This window comes from Antedon mediterranea, chromosome 11, assembly GCF_964355755.1.
Source record: "Antedon mediterranea chromosome 11, ecAntMedi1.1, whole genome shotgun sequence".
In the NCBI taxonomy this organism is placed as follows: Eukaryota; Metazoa; Echinodermata; class Crinoidea; order Comatulida; family Antedonidae; genus Antedon; species Antedon mediterranea.
In genome coordinates this window covers 7,915,932-7,936,663 of record NC_092680.1, presented here as the reverse complement: position 1 = coordinate 7,936,663, position 20,732 = coordinate 7,915,932, and the positions used below count along the sequence as shown (strand labels likewise).

The following is a 20,732-nucleotide window of genomic DNA, read 5'->3' as shown; positions in this document are numbered from 1 at the left end:
TAAGTATATGTTTTCTTTTTATATATATTATATTTTTAATTTGTATATGTATTTTTGTATGTGTACGCCATTAGGAAAATGAATTTCCAACATATTTTATGATTGACCAATAAAAATTATCCTATCTTATCTTATATTAATAATATCATCATGGAAATCATTAAAGGTATTGTATTTAAGATTTGAACTTGATTTACTACAGGTATATATATGCAGAAGGCATAATACCGTAAAATCACGTGGTATATCAAACCTGACGAATATAAGAATCAGTTATTTAAATACATTCGGTTACAACAACATGAACATTCATCTTTTTTTGTACGTGTCTTCATTAAAGCAATGTATCGATTAATTTTTTACATTTTTTAAAAATGCATAATACCACAAATATTTCATTGACGGGAGGTCATAACATACAAAAGATACTGTACTTATACTAAATGCTGGTAATTTCCTAGCATGGAACAGAAAATTACTTATTAACGTAAGCTATAAAAAGCGTTTAACCAAAATAAAGTTGAATCATAATTGAGATGCACAATAATTCCTAAATCTGAAAATATTGAAAATAAGCATATGATAAAATTGAAAAAAATCATCTCCTTCATTTTATCTTCACTAAAAACGAAAATTTGATTTCAAGAATATGATACATTTAAAAATGAATATTGTATTTTAAAAAATCCTACTCAGAAATGAAAGCGTGTTAAATCTGAAATATTACTAATTTGTTGATGGAAGAAGTGCATCCCACTCAGTAATTAAAATGTGTGTGTGTGTGTGTGTGCTTATCATTAATCTATGTGTAATTACATTACGGTATTCATATTTTTCGATTCAATATATAACACCTGGTTAGGATCAGGCATAGATACATTAACACATTATGTTACAATAAGTTATTGAACTTAATACAATTAATGGTTATAATTCTTATAGCTTTTTATCCACACACAATACCTTACACCTGTTTAAACAACATTGTGTTAATTGACTATTACAGCTTGGTGATTTGTAACTGGAAGCTGGCATAGGTACATAGGCTTTTAGTAAATCACAATAAACAAAAAATGGTCCAATAATCTAAATGCACTATCAAAGTACGAAGTAGGCCTAAAACTAATAAAACCCGGTGAAATACTCATTTCATTGAATGAATTTTAACTCGAAGACATGACATCTAGACTACTACAATGTCTTTCTACATTATGATAATATAAAACAAACTCCGAAAAACGTGAGGCTGACCATTATGATTCAATATAACTTTATTTTTGTCCAATTTAGTGGACTCTATGGTTTCTTGCTACATTACTCACCTTGCAATTATGTTTTTAGTTGAAATCATTGATCAACTAACACTGTTATTTATACTGGTGCGCAGTTGTCAACCAACGAAAAACGAACGTAGAATTGTAATGCCTAAAATCGTTAGTCGTTATCTGTTGATTTGAGAGGAGCGAATTCGGCACCTCTATTTAATGAATTACTAAGTATTGTTAGGCGGTCTGTTGTCTGTAGGGCACCGTGTATAGACCTGTATAGAATAGAATAAGAGCTAAATTATGAACGTTTGGTTCGAATATTCACCCATTTCTTTCTTTAAATTTCTTCCAGGCTTAACTGTTCAAAACCGGACTGGTTTTCATCATTATTGTTCGCCTGGTGAGTTGCTCTTTGGAAGCTCTAAAAAGTCGGAGAACAAAACGGTAAAAATGCTTCCTCCGCGTCATCTTCATCTCGATGTCTTTCTGTTTTTCATTTTCAGGATAATTATTGGGGGTTTTTCATGCGTGTAAAACATTTGCATTTAAATGAACCGTACGTGTCAAAATGCGCATTTTGTTCTTGATAAGCCTATTTTAATTGAAATAATGTTAACAAGAGCACTGACATTCATTATATATTTATTACAATTTAGTAGGCCTATAGTGACAATTGACAGTAAAGCGTCAAATACAACGTTCTTTCAATCTATTCCCTAAAATATACTGACAATGTTGTTCAATTATGTGTCTAGCAAGTCTCTCTGTCTGTCTGTATGTCTGTCTGTCGTCATTCGGTGGGCTGTCCTCATTATCTTAATTATTCTGAGTGTCTGTCATGTTGTCAATTCAAATATATTATTCAAATGTTGATGCAATTCTCGAGTTTAAAACTTAAATGTTCTTTTTTGATATATAGGCCTATCATTAATTAATTACATAGAATATTATACTATAATATTTACGTTTAATATTGCACGTTTTTCTTAAATGTTCGTGAAGCATTTTGCTAAGTATTTTTATATGTGTATGCAAGTTTAATTGTTTCACCTATTAGGTCGTCCCGATATTTGTCTACTAATAGGCCTATACAGAATACCAACAGACAATGCTTATTGATTTTCAGGAAAGTCAATATATATTGGTGACGTTACAAAAGCTAATTGAAATACTCGAGTTATCTGTATCTTCAATTATGGTCCGACTTATAATTAGCACTCCCTCATCTTTCGATCAGTTTCTTAAGTCTTCTTTCAAAGACATTAAAGGTCAATCTATGTTTAAAATACTTTTAAAACTTTTTCTTATTTACTTAATTTGATCATTCCCAACAGCACCACAGACGAATTACCGACTGCTTTTTGTTGCATGACAAAATTATTACCGGTACGATATAAATATAATTTACAAATACACCGTTTCTTTTTAGGTGGCTTAAGCTTCAATGAATTATTTATAGCAAACACCTTTAAGTTGGCTCCTTATCCTCATGAAATGACGTCATTTTTATAGATCCCGAATTCAACTGCGGTCTGGATAAAAATGGATGACTCGGACTGTAGCGATATGTCCGTTCTTGTTTTACCGATGATCGTCTATAGGAACTTTGCCGCCAAGACTTCAGTAGGCTGGTGCTATTTTCTATGCCTGTTACAGACGATTCCCGCCTGCTATTGTTATTTGTTGATGGCCGTTTACTTACAATAAGTGACCAACAAAGTGACCTATAGTTTCTGCCACTGAATGCATACACAAATGGGTTCATGGCGGCGTTCGAATATGCTAAACACAAACAAAACACTTTAAAATAATACCAAGCGATGGCTTCCTCATTGGTTGGATCCTGTAGCATAAACATTAGGTTGATTACATGTATAGGACCCCAGCAAATACCAAACAGAATAACAACAATCAACGTCATTCGCGTAACTCGTAACCGCCGTGTACGTTCTGCCTCTGAGCTCATGTTCACATGTTGACGCTTTGACCAAATTCGTCGCAATATTTGCGCATAACAATATGTGATGATGATAAAAGGTAAAACAAAAAGTAAAACAACAGATATTATCTCTTGTGCTCGTGAAATGCCTTGTGAAAATTGAGAAATCCGGGTGCACACCTTTAAGCCAACATATACATCCAAAACTTGAAAGAAAAATATTACCGGAATATGAATAGCAAAGGATGCTGTAAAAAAAAATAATTGTACATATTAAAAACATAAAATGATTATTTATCTGTTTGAAATTTATAATCAATATAGCAAATAATTTACTAAAGCCCTGTCTACACATAAAATTATGTGAAAACAAAAAATGTTAGGTACTCATATATCGACATGATGATGTCATATAATCACTATCATATTTGAGCATATCACTAGTTTGATAGTGTAGACAGAGCTTTAAATATCATAGCACATCACAATGATGGGTTTGGATATTGCACTGAGGAATCTGTTAGTTGTGAATGGCAAAGCAACGGACCAACGGACGGACGGACGGATGATTGAATGAATAAATGAACTAACGAACGAACCAACGAATGAATGAACGAATGAATGAACAAATGAACGAACGGAAAATGAATGAACGAACGAATGAATAAATGAATGAACGAATGAATGAACAAATGAACGAACGGAAAAATGAATGAACGAACGAATGAATAAATGAACGAACAAACGAACGAACGAACGAATGAATGAATGAAAAAATGAATGAATAAATGATTGAATAAATGAATGAATAAATGAACGAACGAATGAATGGATGAATAAATGAACGGATGAATAAATGAACGAATGAATAAATGAACGAACGAACGAACGAACGAATGAATGCACGAACGAACGAATGTGGCTACTTTTAAATAATATTGTAACATTATTATGGATTATCAGGTTATACTTACTAAACCAAACTGACAAACTGATTATAACAGCTTTCCTTGTCGTTCTTTTCTCCAACGATTCCATTGGGTAGAGAATTGCCTGCCACCTATCAATACTCATAGCTGTCAAAGTACCACATGACACCTGTACAGACACCTGTAATGTAAAAGCCCACGGTCAGAAATATTTTAATATTATTTATGATTCATGGTCATCCCGGCATACATCACGTATCTAGTTTGTTAGAATTTATCATACAACTACTTTTAATCGCAAATATTCAATAGTTGTTTTGCTTTAAATCATTATGATAAGGCCTCTGGATAATACCGTTTTGGTAATTGGAAACCATACTATTACACATGATTTGGAACCTGGAACTAGTTTTGTAATATTCACCACACGACAAAATTGATACTGAACAGTATGGAAAACGGTATAAAAAGTTACATACAGCTACATTTGATAAAATATGTATAATACGATATGATTGAACTATTATTAATTTAAAAATAATCACGTACACAGTATTCTGTATGATTGTTCGATTTACAGCCAATATATCATATATATGAACGGATATAAACGTATATTAGAGTATTATCAGACTTACATGGCTATATAAATCACTACGAGGGAGCCAACTTAAATTAACAATACCCAAGTAAAAACTTGGGACAGTGAACTTTTAAACTGTTATTCTCTTCGAATAAATCATGAAAGAATACTCAAAATAGATGCATCAACATCATATCGTGGAAACTCAATGTATGAATGACGTCATTAATTTAGATGTGAATGTATTAGCGAATTAATATCTAATCATTGACCGTCAAACTAAGAACTATCATTGTATGAGAAAACTGTAAAAAACAACAACAACGACGCGACGCCCTCTATGGTATGGTATGTGGTACGCCGTTATACTCCGTTAATATGTAGTTTGTAAATGAAATAATTACAGTACCGTCTTTTAGATATGTTAAATTGTAGCATTGTACATGTTTTTACTTTCTTATTCATATTATTAGCAGTTCATTCAGTTTATGCTGTTGTTGAGTATAGAGCGGTTAAGGGAGGCGCCGCAAACCGTAGCCGTGATGTAGGCACAGGTCGCATTGAACGCCTTGGTTATGGCGGCAGAACAAGTCGTCAATGTTAGGGAAACTGAAATACCCCAGGAATATTTAATCCCGCCGTAATGGTCCATTTCGAGGCACCGGTGGGATCTGCACTGTGGCTATTGTGTGTCTGTGAAGGAGGACCTCAATTGGGGATAAATATTATATTTTTATTATCAAAACAAAACCAAGACACGACAAAGCCAATCAAACATCCATATTTGGTGAATCTTGGTGAACCTTCTTAGAATTAGCAAAATTGCTCATACGCCAAACCAATACACTACAGCAGTAATGATTGGTTCCTACTAGAGACACAATAAAGGACGTGCACGCAACATAAGTGATTTGACCAATCACAAGTGATGGATTATTCGAACTGTCGCTTGCGTTGACCATCTCTGATGGGAACTAAGCTTAAAGACACCTACGTTTTTTAGATCTATTTTAAGATCAGAAACTATATTTAATGTAAAAATAATACTATATGGTCCTATTGCGATAACTTTTTTCGTCTTTAAATGGTTAAAAATGTGAAAAATAAGTCGATTCTAATAATTATAGCGGCCCGCTATAAATCCCAAAATGCATTGGGCGCGGATTTATATTTCTGCTTTTCTTCTGTAATTAACCCACTTTTTCGATCGATCGCGAGGCGCGCCAAAACAAATGGAAGACTCCTAACTTTTCAGCGGAAATACCGGGTTTGTTTTTATTTTTTTGCAGATAAAGGAGGATCATCAATAAAATAAAATGATAAAAATTCCAGGCATTTAATATACGGTTTACTGATAAAATATAATGTACCAATGAAATAAACCTGGTGTTCTGAAACATATTTTAATAACTTTTGCCGGCCTAGCGCCTTTGTGTATCTAAATCTATCTAAATAATTAAGTTAGTACAGTATTAACAAATAAAGGGTTAGGGTAGTATAATAAAATGATAGAAATGAGGCATTATCTAATAATGTTTTTATTGATTTTTTTTTCAGATTTTTATAGTTTTAAAATTCAAGTACCGTTTTTATAGCGTTATGTATCCTGTAAATGCTAACCTAAAAACGTTATCTGAATGTTTCTTTTTACGTTATAGAAATGTAATAAAATAACGGTTATTAGTGAACCTAAACATTAACCAAACACTAACGTTAGAAAACCACTATGTGATTGCTGGACTGCCACAATGGAACAATAGACCTAGGTATGTTAAACAAAGAAATCACGTCAAAGCAGGGTGGAGACGGAATTTTAAGACAAAGGCGTCCTATACAAATGCAAATCTGGTGGTGGAATACAACATGATCAATGCTGACAGAAATTCACGTAAACTCTGCAGTAAAAAAAATGTAGAAACATTATTTGCGTATTAAATCACTATATAAAATGTTCAGCTTGTTTAATTAATATACTGTACAATAATAACCGTACTATGATTTTCTTTTTTAACCTGTTTTGAACGTCTCTTTTATCTACTACAAGGAATAATTTCGCCAGTGTGGCATAGCAAAAAGCTATACAAAACAACCTTATTGCTACACATTTCGAAAATTGTGTAGCAAAAAATACAATACAAAACTATGTTTCTCGACTAAATCAGTTTGATTAGCAATTTTGCTAAAATTTTGAAATGAAATTTTTCACTGTACTACAGACTCCCACTTGTAATTTTAATGCTAGTCGATATATGATTTCTATACTGTACTTACTGTTTATTACAGCTCATACATAGTTGCTATTCTCTTGAGGCTCAAGACGACCAAATAGACAGTTTGATATCCAAGTACAACTTGTAACTAGAATTTAATTCGTCACTTTGACGAATTATAGGTGATCATTTTTATCATTTTATTGACATTCATATTTTTTAAACATGCACCTACGTTAACATACAATCGGAAAATGTTGATGTATGCCATCCTCTATTATACGCTTATAGTGCTGAGTTGTGCCTATTATATGCCATATACAATATGTACAGTATATACTGTACTGTGTATATCTATATACAGTGTAGCATAGGTGAAATTACGGGACCCACATCATGTTCTAATTTTTTGGTATGATGACGTTGTCAAATTAAACTTGAAGATAACAATATCGAAAGATAATGAATTGAGTAATAAAATATAACAATTGGAAGAAAATTTGGCACGTAGAAGGGCGGTGCGCGCTATTTAAAAATTGTATAACTTTTACGAAAGCGATGAAAAAAATACTTTTTAACTTCAACTGGCCATACGGTAACGTCACAACATCCGATAAGCTTAATTTTTATATGAATTAATATAAGCTTCGCTTGACGACGTTACATAAATGTCAAAATGTTAACATAGTTCACAAAATGTTACGTTTGCAAGTTTCAGAGAAAAGCGTTGCACAAAAATCATACAGAAAGAAAGAAGAGAAATAAAAAGTTGATTTTGATGATGATTTCGTACAATCACAAGAGGTTATCAGCAACTTCGTTGCGGATAACCAATAAAGATTTGATACAATAACAATAGGTGATCATTTTATTCTAAATGATCACCTAATTATGAATATTAAATTCCTGCTTCCAGACGACGTCACACTTGGGTTTAATCAGACCTTAAAAAACCTAGTATTCGATTTTCTTTACCAAAATGATTATATATTGTACCGTTACTACTGTATTATTCCAACACGTAATTGCTATTCTCTCTCTCTCTCTCTCTCTCTCTCTCTCTCTCTTATTTCTAGGCGTTTTTTAAAGATAAATCAGTCCTTAAAAACCTAGCTATTTTGGTTTGAAATAATCATAACCTATTGTACCGTTATGTTGATTTGTTAAAGAGTACAGTACATAAAATTTCATTAAATTCAATCTTCAATTTGAATGAAAAAGCTAAACGGTAGTGTTTCAAATTTTGAGTTTAAAAAAAAATGGTTGGGAAGAATAAATATTAATAAAATATATGTAATCAGGTTAAGAAACAAAAACCGCTGTAGCATAGTTTTACTTTTTTTTATCGCTGCACAAAGGTGTCTCATTGAAGCTTACAATATTACATAATAAAGCATATAACAATATCACTCATGCCGACATGGAGCTATGTATACAAACTAAAATATGGCACATGTATATAAACCAAGATCAGTTGTCTTCAAATCACTCATTTTTCGAAAAACTTTCAACTATATTATACAACTCCGATATTTTACTGCGTTCTCGATTTGATTTTACTGCGATTTAAACCAAGGACCATGCTGCCGAAGATAGGACCACATTTGTTTAATGGATTTGATGACTACCTGGACTTTTTCCAACGAAGGGGTTTTTATCCACCTGCCAAGGATTGCTCGTACTGTAATGTACCAATGTACATGTCTACTCGTAACCGTAAGTGTTCTCATCATTAATTATTATAATTACATTTAAAAAGCGTAATTTAAATATTTATAACCTGTACCATTATATGTATACTTATGTCTTTATTATAACCTGCATTTTATGTGCAATTATTTAGTAATTTTATGTACCATTTATTCAGTTACTGTAATGTAAGTTAAGTAATTAATTAATTGTAAGTAAATAATGATGAAATTTAATAAAAAATATTTATATTATTGAAATGAATTTCTAAATAAAAATACATTGTCAATTTAATTTTGTTGTTGTTATGTTTGGTTTATTTTTTGCTATCCTATGTATTATGATAATTTTGCTATTCTATGTATTAGAATATTTATATATATAACAACATATCAAAATCTTTTAATAAAGAAACTAAACAAAATTTGTACAAAAAGTATACATGAATGATTTGCATTTGTATAGAACGCCTTTGTCTTAAAATTCCGTCTCCACCCTGCTTTGACGTGATTTTTTTGTTTAACATGATGCCTAGGTCTATTGTTCCATTGTGGCAGTCCAGCAAACACATAGTGGTTTTCTAACGTTAGTGTTTGGTTAATGTTTAGGTTCACTAATAACCGTTATTTTATTACATTTCTATAACGTAAAAAGAAACATTCAGATAACGTTTTTAGGTTAGCATTTACAGGATACATAACACTATAAAAACGGTACTTGAATTTTAAAACTATAAAAAACTGGAAAAAAAATCAATAAAAACATTATTAGATAATGCCTCATTTCTATCATTTTATTATACATAACCCTAAGCCTTTATTTGTTAATACTGTACTAACTTAATTATTTAGATAGATTTAGATACACAAAGGCGCTAGGCCGGCAAAAGTTATTAAAATATGTTTCAGAACACCAGGTTTGTTTCATTGGTACATTATATTTTATCAGTAAACCATATATTAAATGCCTGGAATTTTTATCATTTTATTTTATTGATGATCCTCCTTTATCTGCAAAAAAATAAAAACATTATTAGATAGATCTACATTGTTATATAATTATGTAAACATTTTGTATATTCTTAAGTTGTTGGAATTACAAGGCGGTAGACCGGGAACCAGTCAACTGACAGAAGAGGGCTCTCAATGTCATTTCTATTGACGTACATGCACACAATATTCATAACCACACACCCCCACTTTAATAATGGAATAACCCAAAAAAAAACTCCGGAGCCAAAACGGCAGTTGATCCAGCCTAGCTAGGCTAGACCTAAAGACCGTCCACGAGAGGTCAGTCGCCGTGAGCTACTTAGGTAGTGCATTGTTTATCACTTTTTATCATAATTTACCATAAAACATACATTTAAGACAAGGAATGACCTGGTTTAATGTTTTTAAAGTAATATATATGTATTATTTTTACAAAACGTCACAAATTGTAGGGAAGGTGTCTTTAAGCAAAGCTCTATAAAAAGAGAAAAATGTGTACGTGAATCACTGTAATATCCATAATAGATTACCATTTGTTCAATCGGTGTTCCCGGGCCATTCGCCCTCTTAGTATGACAACTACTGACAAGTTAGCTAACAATAAGTATTAAGATTAAAATTGGAAAGACACTGTGATTGAAAAGGTTGGTATTTGAAAATGTCAGAAATTGGATGGATTGGATGAATGCTCGTAATTAGAATAACAGTAAGTTCCATTAGAGGAAAATAGTAATACAACCTAACCTTTTGTAACCACACGTATTGTGCGGAAAATTATAAGTAGACCAAAATATATCTGTGTCACTAAAATTTGGTTTTTATACAAACCAAACAGAAACCATAAGAAATTAATTTTTGTTGCAGCACAATAGCTAATTTTTATTAATAACTGCATTCCTCCTAGTTAGTTATCATCATTTTAACTCGATTGATATACTAATACACTGCTTAAATTGAATATCAATAACCTTACGTTGGAAGTCCTTATAATTTTACAGCTTAAAGTGAAGGTTGAAAACGTTTTGGGAAGTGGGGCAATATTACGTTGATTAAACCAGTTGAGACAATACAATTATTGAACTTAACAATTGACTCGAGTTTCACTACTGTAGACACAGATTCACACTTAAAGCAATTACAATAGCAGACTCGTTCTTATTCAAGCGTGGTTTCCACTACAACGCAAAGTGTTGTATTGCGTGATCACAAGTCAATACGTCGCTGCGTTGCGTTATAGTGGGAACCACGCTTAACTGTCTATAACTTCGCTTGTCATTGGTTAAAACGCTTGCGTTGCGTTTACGTCTTTGCGTTACGTTCTAGTGAGAACCAAGCTTTAGTGGGAACCACGCTTAAGACGCAACACCCTGACGTACGCGCAGAGAAAATAAATTATTTTACCGCTAAAGCGTGGTACCCACTGGTGACGCAACGCAAGGACGTAACGCAACGCAAGTGAATTTACCAATCACAAGCGATGGCTTATTCGCTTGTGATTGCTAACTGTCTATAACTTCGCTTGTCATTGGTTAAAACGCTTGCGTTGCGTTTACGTCCTTGCGTTACGTTCTAGTGGGAACCAAGCTTAAGCTTGTTTTACACTTGAACGCAACGCAAATGATTTTACACAAGCAAGAGTAGTTTAAATAATCCATCGCGTTGTGATTGGTCAAATTAGTTGCGGTGCTCTACGTCATTGTTGCGTTGCGTCCTATTGGGAACCAAGCTTTATGCTAAATTACACAATAATGAAAGAAGCACTAGATTAAAAAATCATATTTTTAGAATTGGCATCCAATCAAAATAATAAGATATCTCAACAATAATATTTGTTACACGTGTTTTTTTTCATTAACACTGCTTTTTTTGGTCTTCTCTTCATTATATTTTGCCTTATTGTAGAATATATGTATAACAGAGAATGAATGTTTTTTTTCCAGTTCTCAAGTCGTATAATTTAAAAAAAACGTCAATCGAATAAAGACAGCACAAGACATTGGTTAAGCTTGGTTCCCACGTGGACGGTGACGGAGGACGTAAAGCTTCCACAAGCAATTTGACCAATCACGACGCGATAGATCATCCGAACTGTCGCTTTTGATTGGTCAATTCACCTTGCCCCTACACGTCGTTGCGTTGCTTCCAATTGGAGATTTGTATTTTACTATCTTTTTAAAACCGCATATTCAAATTTATTACACTTTTAATGTTTCAATTTCTTTTAAACTAAACCGGATTCGACTGATGATCTGGGATAAAGGCGGTTGATCGTAAACTAATAGAATAAGGCTTCATTTTAGACAAGATAATTCCTATCAGGCATATCAATTGCAAGTTGGATTTCCTCTTACATCTTACAGTTTTATTGACAACAATTAAAAAAAATAAAAATTCCGATAACAATTCTTTGCAAGGAGTTCTCCAACATATCTCAATACATTGAAAACCAGAGTGGATACAGAACTTGATTGAATCAATTGATTTAACATCAAGACGTGTTTTGTATAAGCATTTTATGATGTATGTGTATTTAGCTAATGTGCCACATTCTCCATTGTTAATGTATTGATTGTTATGTCTACGCCAACAGCGGTTCGACACCATCGACATTGACGTGAATAACAGTTATCGAAAAGAAGGTCATGCTATTCTAAATAGTTTGTGATGGGTTAAGGCATTTATTCTTAAAAATAACTAATGTTTTATTCAATCTTGGCAACATATCACGATGTTTATAACCCACTTTTTTAAACACATTGGAATTGCACATAACACATTTATCTTTTCATCTTTCACTGATGATTGGTTGGTGGTGGGATTATAGGCAAATAGATCATTATGATTGGTCAAATCACTTTCTGTGCTATACGTCCGTGCGTTGTGTCCAACCAGTGGGAACCAAACTTAAACCCGGTTGAAATAAAAACAATAACAAAATATACCCTTTATTTTTTGCTATTGGGTCTGCATTTATATCATTTTGGATAATACAATTTCTGAATACAGTTTTGAATATTTATTTGCTATGATTAAATATAGTTAATGTCCCGAGGCTTTCTTATTGAAAAATGAAGCTAATCCAATGATATAGCGAATAAAACATTCGAGACAAAAGCCCTAAGTTAATTTTCTTTAAAACAAAATGATTAGATATCGTCATATCATAGAAGAGATAGTCCCTACTGATGATGACTGATGTAATACAAAAATATATTTGTTATTACACCGATCCCTTATCTAAAACTTACGTAAACCCGTACGTCAGTACTGGCCAGCTGTAAACAACTGAATTATGCCTTGGTTATAAATTATAAAGGCAATGTAGGTAAAGATTATAGAAATCGACAGGCGTATGGCACTGGGAATTGTTTGATTAAATCTTGCTTTTTTCTAAATGGCATATTATGTTATTCATTTACCTAACGTGATCGTCGGAAAACAGTTCAACAAATGTATAAGCCTACCATTATATTATGTTTCAGTTCAGTTTCGTAACATTTCAAAGTTTAAATAACATTTGAACTGATCACATAATAGTTTGTAAAAAAACATTTTTGATTCATAAAGCGAAAGTAACATTGTAGGCTTACATAAATTAACCAATTCAAGATATGTATATCTATAATTTTCCCATTATCATATGTAACAGAGGCGCATATGTCAAAGGACGCCTGTATCATAGGCCATAAGTCTATAACTTAGCCCTAACCTTAACTAGTAACAGGCGTCACATGTATTACATATTGCCTATTGCATTGGACAGACAATGTCATATTTAGAGAACGGGGTGTAACATTAATCATAAACTAAGTGCTTGTTGTTTTGGAACCATGTAAGGTTTTACCAATATTATGTTGTTTTACTGCATGAATGTTGTAAACCATTAGTAGATTAACTTCCCCCGCATTTAAAAAACAAACATGTTTGTATGTATTAGTAATAAATAGTGAGTTGTGAAGATTTGCAGGCGTTACAAAATCAAATTTTGTGCATTGTTCTGCCATAGGCCCTATTATTATTACATTTGAGATTAACCATAACCACGTCACTAATAGGTTTTGATATCTCCAATCAAACTTAATATCCCCTTTGATTTTACTCTATAGTATAGTATAATGGATATGTGTAAAACACGTTTTAATTCAATTCCTTTCATAATACTATAAATATCAATAATTGCAGATCCCGACCATTTGGTTGGTTAAATGTTCGACGAATTCTTAAGGAGAATTCTTTAAATTCTAATTAACTCACGTGTTACAATTCCAATGAGAATCGTGTTATATGTTCAATCGTTGGGAAGGCCTAATACAATCTAAACTATGATATTAACCTACAAATGCAATACAATATATGTTATGACCGAACTTTTTTTTTTATTAATTTATTAGGAAATTAGGGTTAATATTGCAAGGCATTTTGTAGTGATAATATATCATCACACCTGACTCTGCAATAATTGCGTTATGTGTGACCGGGTTATTAGTAAAAATTATTAATATAACAGTATGATGATAATAAACCTAAATAATATACGAAAAAATGATGGAAACCTAACGTAAGGTAATGGCAATGTACGACAAGAATTAATCGATGGTGCACGTCGTATCTAGGTCTAGACGTGTACGCTGGATTCACACTGAATTTTTTTCCGATATAAAGGAAATGAATTAATGAATATGCCTCCTATTGAATAATTATATTTATTCGGCGCCTTTAACATATGGTGACGAATCAAGTTTTAACGAGTTCTATGATGACAATTTAATTCCCAATGTGAAATTGATGAAGTCCGAATATTAAATATTATAGTTGTACGTTTAATAAAAGGAAACAGAATCATTAACGATAATGTCGTAGGCACACCTGCTTCACACTGCAGGGCTATGGCACGCCAACACGGACATACATTTATCGAGGTCATATAAATATTAATTGCGTCTACACACAACACTGCCCATAAAAAAATGTTATTGTGATACTTTCAAAGAAGGGAGTGGCTTATTTTTTTTTTTTGCATGGTTATATTTTATTATATACTGTTTACATAACCATATACATAATTAAGACAGATTAGGTAACAATTATACATTTTTAATTTTAAGTTTATCTATGAAAAAATATTTCTTTGTTTTAATTTAAATCAAAATATATATTTGAGTAAACAGTGACACGATGTTCTTTCACATTTGAACTTGTGGATACAAACAGTCGTGTCCGAAGTAGGCCTATATGCTCATCAAAATTATACGAGAATGTACATTAATTTTTCAGACATAATGCCTGTTGATGTATTAATCCAGAGAGAATGACGTTGATTTATTAACTACAAAATACTAATGTTATTTTACAGCGATATGAATGTAATCAAACGTAATCACAGCGGACAGGATTTTTATTTCAAAAAATGAATCTGAATTGTTTATCTGTCATAACAAACAATAATAATGATTGGCATTATACAACCGAAAGAATGAGCCTTCGTTAATACTTTAATTCCAAACATGATGGATATATCTCTGTAAAACTCACGTACTGTCTAATGTTCGATGAGTGTCAGATGACGTCACATAAAAACTCACAAACTTTCAGAAGTTTCAGCAATGATCGAAAGGCGTAGGGTTAAGGTACACGCTTGAGGCATGAACATTCAACTAACACAAGTATATTTTACATACAAGTTGTATCTTTATCTTTATCCTTGAACAATAATTTGTTGCTTTGTTGGAATATCGTACATGTCATGTTGTTTTTTCAAGGAGGATTTTTTATTTATTTATCCATTAAAAAAAATTAATTTCGGTAACAGCCAATTCACACAATAACAGAAAACAAATAGTTTGATTGCGCCAAAGGAACAGCACAAGAGACAACATATTCTGTCGCTGATTAGTCGCGCTACTCCCACAAGAAAATGGTATACAATTTACTTTGATTTACCATCAAATTAGTTTGACAAAAACAAATATGGTAATATGACGCACATTTTTTTTTATTGCATAAAGTTTGATAGTGTAGACAGAGCTTTATATTAGGGAATTTTTACAAGAAAAAGAACTAGTTCATCATCGTAACCCAGCCCTTCTATGCTGCACACAACAAAGCCTAAGGCCCAATTGAATAAGCATTTAAAATGTGTTGACATAATGACGGTGTACTAAATAAATCCATAGACTGATATTATAAGTGTACAGGTGGTGATCTTCAATAGGCGATTTTCATTAACTGACAACAACAATGATACCACCAATCATCACCCGAGCCCCTGTCGATTATGGTTGGTCAAATGAGCCCATATCGTTGTATGTACGTACTGCGCAGCGTAGGAACGACGCGTAACCAAATCGATGTCATCGTAATATTGCTTAAGCATATCATATATTACCTGCACGTGCTTGCGTTGCGCATAGAGAGAAACAAGCTTTACCCAACTAAATAAGCAATCGTGAATCGCCCAAGTAATCTGATGAGATGATGAGCGATTTGTCTTTCAAGCTTATCCGAACTGCTGTAATTGGTCAAACTACTTGCGTTGCGTGCACGTCTTTGCGCTGTGGGAATCAGCTTAACCCAATTTAATGTGAAACCGTGCAGTTCTCTGAGTAATTTGTCTTCAAGCACATTTTAAGCTGCACCAGCGCAAAGATATTGCCAGTGTACAGCAGTATTATAGATTATCGGTATCCCCAATGGGAAGTGCAATGGTGTTTAGTGTCTTTCAAAATAATAATCTAATTAGAATATATCTTCGGGCAAATTTATACACTGACATTTAAATGTAGAATTTGTCTGCAAACAACACAAGTGCGTTGAAACTAATACATTTTGTTGTTCTTTTAAAACGTTTGGTTCCCACTATGTATCAAAGAATATATTCTTTGGTGGGTAAGATCTAGGTTATCTCTACAAGATCTCTAATTTATTGTCAAAATCTATAGGAGGTGCGGGCAATACACGTTGACCAATCAGAAGTGATGGACGCACTGTCGCTTTAGATTAGAACATTACTTGCGGAACGCGTAATTACGTTGGCTAATAAGCCTATACTGTTTGGGTATAACTTTAAAAAAAAACCAATTGTATGTTTTGAGACATGTGGGCATTCATATTATAATTGGATTCAGACATGGTGTTTGCCCGCTGAGTTTACAATAATATAATATTTGATTTTATATATGAATTATATACTGATTTATAAGCGAGATTCGAAGCCGGAATCGAATGCTTGATATGCAGACATCCTTTAGACTACTGGTACTTTCGATGTCCGATTGTATGTTGACTGGTGCAACAAAACAACCGAGTTTTCGATTGTTTTGTATTTGAATGACCATCAAATCCCCAATGGATTAATATGATCATAATCAAGAGGATTACGGGTTCGAATCGCTTATCTCAAGTGTTGGGGTTGACGACTTTAAGAAAGATATTTTGAACCCAGTTTATTCATATTTATACAAATGAGAACATGAAAATGCTACGAATTTCCAAGACGTTGCTGTAATTTTCTTGTAAGATTTAAGACTTTACTTAAGAGACAGAAATGTCAAATACTTAACAGCACCTGCAGTGCTAATAGATTTTCCGAGTTTTTTTTACATTGCATCAACATTAATACTTTCCGTTGGTGAGAAGAGTAATCAAATCAACCTTATTTTTATATTTGTTAAGGCTTGGTTTGTATCTTGGTCAGGGGGGATTTACAATGTTAAGCAGGGGGAGTTGAATTAACAACTCCTTTCTTTAGATATACATAATAACTAATATTACGTACAGTTGTGTGTCAAGTAACATTTACATGTAGCCTAATTATGTAAATTCCCTACAAAGTATGATTTGATGGGTATGCTTATATAATATTGATGTTTATGATACTTTTGTGACCCTCCGTTGGGACAGGCGCCACCACTGGAATAATCATCTTTTTAACTATAATTTACCTGTATTTACCTGTATTTACCTGTATTTACCTGTATTACTATAATAGTATTTCACACTTGTGCATGCGCAACGTGTATCAAATTGATAACGTACCCCCTCAATTTCAGAATGAATATACACAAGGCAGATTTTGAGCACACCTGTGTGTCAAGTAACATTTATTGTTAAATATTGTAATACACAAAAAATATGCCAAATATGTTATCCAGCTTTCAATTTAAAAAAAATTCTCTTTATGCTTTTCATCTTGAATACTTCTCCGTAGTAAACACCAATTAATATATAGTTTAAAATAAACCCACATAAATAAACGTGCGACTGTTCCCATCATCAGTTAGGCTAAATGCACTAAAATATAAAAATGTTAATTTATGCAAATAACATTCTGGGTTTTGATCGACAGGAGGATAATGTTCCTTTCCCATAGGATAATATCGATTCCCTATCGTAAACCAGCATTAAGCTCAATAAATCACTGATGGCTGGGAACTGTTAAAGTATAATGTTTCTATAATAATATATGACCCTGGTGAGACCGTTACCTGACGACCTATTCGATGAATAATACCAACTATGTCCGTATTGTATTGCACTTAACCAACGTAATCAAAATAATTATTATTAATATATTACATGAAAACAAATTCATTGTGTACACCTATAACAACATGTTGGCCTGCATTGGCCTTTATGTAAGTATTAATAGCAGTTTCTATTTAATGGACGACTTCTGTGGCAACCAAAATTAGTTCAAAAAAATTGGTTTCGCCAAAGGTGAATCAAAAGTTGTCCCTTCTCAAACGGCCCGATTTTTCCATTAAGAGGTTAGAAGGAGAATAGTGTTTTTAATGTCGCGGGTTAGTGCTATTATAATAGAATTGTGTTTGTGACATTGTTTTGACCTTCTTCAAAAATAAACTAGACAGTAATACAACATCACGACGAGTAGGTGGTCTACTCAAAATAATTTTCTAAATGTTCTTTACTTCTTACAATTATTATATCAAAAGGTAAAGATGGGAGCTTAGGAGCTGAACTATACAACCTTTTTTGTTTATCTTTGCCCGCGTGTTTTCAGGTATTCTGCGCTGTACCTACATAGAAATAAAATAGCATGCATAATCATATAATACCCTATAATTCTTTCCCAGTTGGAAGTCAGCAGTTGGTACAGTTTTATTATTGATACACAGTGATTTATCCAAGATTATTTCTACTAAAATTACCTGTAATGTAAATGGGTACACGCTGGGAGTGTACAATCATCACTGCTATGCAAATATTACCGTTACTCTGTAACTTTTACAATAATATTCTTGTCAACACAATCATTATAAAGATACTTATACTTTTTTTTGTAGATATTGTATAATATGTGGACACGTATTAGTACTTCATTGCATATTCTTTGAGTACTTGTCCTGATACATCATAATGAATTGTTTTAGTAAATACTATTTCAGTTATTTTCAGGTTTAAACAAAAAAATTAAGAGCATTAATGGCAATATGTACATTGGTTTACTATCTAGAATAAACATGTTAGTCACATGTATTTTTATTGTTACATGTTTATGTCATGTTGTATTTTTTTAGGGCCCTAATGATCAGCTTTAGCTGTATGGACCACCCTCGTAAAATATTGTTGAAAAAAAAATTAAAAAATGACTTATACTATGGAGCTATACAATTAGCTCCATGTTTATACAATGCATTTATAAAAACGTTTTATGAACGCATACCGATAAATATTCTTCTAAATTAACAACACAATCAAAAGATTAACTGCTATCAAATGGGTTTGTTTCCTTTGGGATGAAACCGGTAGCTGCAATTTGTTGTAAATCCAAAATTTCGGTGACGTATTTAAATACATTTCTGGAGCACGTACACACCTAAGGTGTGACGTTTGGAAAAGATCATAACACCCACTCTTACCCATTAAATGCATAGGTGTACACTGATAGCGAGAGGCAATCCAGTTGCACCATGTACATTTTTATTTGTTAGTGTGTTTATTTAATTTACCAAGGGTTTTCCAGCCAGCCGATTCTCAGTACTGTATCTATTTCCAAGGTATCCGAGGTATTGCCTCAGAAATATAGTAAGTGGAGATACAGCACTGGGAATAGATATAGATGTTTGAGTCATGGTCCATGAAAGGCTATTAAGAGGACACGTTTGGGATCCAACAAAGTACCCTTTTAAAGGGTGTCCTGCAGGGCCTGTCACCTCAGCATAAGAGTTGGCCGTTATATTAACATACATTGCCAATAACTAGGGTTTCTTAATCCTACTTCTTTTTTAAATTAAAATAGTTGTTGGTTCCGATGAGTTCAAATCAAATCCGAAAGGTCAAATAAGAATTTGCAGTTTTAGCTTCTTTTTGCAAGATAATATCTTTAACATCGTCCAAATATAACCGAAGTTACTTTTCAAGCCGTGTTAGCTTTCCCGTTGGTCAGCTACGTTGATATCGACAGGTGGTAATTATAATAATTACACCATGCATGGGTACTGGAAATAATAAACTAAACATGATTGTATGAAATTCATTCATTTAAATTGAAACTAAAGCCAGTAAAACAATATTATTAAATAGAAGTGGTGGGAGCTGGTGACAGTCGTTAGGCTGTGGGGGAAAGGTGCTTATCGCCACCCTGGAGGTGAAATAGTCAGTATATCGCTAAACCTAAGTTACCACTGGACATAACACAAACACCAAAGTGTTCGGATCATCATTTGCTTTAAAATAGATAATCGTTGTGATAGTGTCGTATACGCGTGTATCTCAATTACATAAACTCCAAGTCGTTAGCTGGAAATAAAAATCGTGCCAACTGAGACTCGAACCCATACACAATGGGTAGAAAATCATGTCATGGTACACTTCCGTTTGAATAGCAACTCTCCTATACTCTCAATATGATTACCGTACTAGAAAGTAGTACAGCAATAGTTATCGATAGTTGTAATTTACATTACCCATGTGACTCGTAACAAAGTCGATTTCCTTGTACATCAACACTGTAACTCATGATATCCCAAGATATGATGACGAAATCAACAAATTATGTTGTTGATTGATTAACAACTAGTATGACAGTGTTACTGTGATGCAACGACTTTTTACGACAGTTGAACATTTTTTTGGTTTACAAAAATCAGTAGGCCTAATAATT

At 32.8% G+C, this 20,732-nt stretch overlaps 1 protein-coding gene across 1 annotated transcript in view; it reads right to left on the bottom strand.

Moving 5' to 3' along the window:
- Positions 1-1,830: 1,830 nt before the first annotated feature.
- Positions 1,831-20,732, bottom strand: part of LOC140062739 (G-protein coupled receptor 54-like) — a 33,957-nt gene continuing 15,055 nt past the window's right edge. The window contains exons 2-3 of the mRNA XM_072109065.1: positions 4,182-4,317; positions 1,831-3,455 (exon numbers count right to left, since the gene is read on the bottom strand). Of these exons, the coding sequence (XP_071965166.1) occupies positions 2,737-3,455; positions 4,182-4,317 (855 nt within the window). The 3' untranslated portion in view covers positions 1,831-2,736. The remainder of the gene's footprint in view (positions 3,456-4,181; positions 4,318-20,732) is intronic.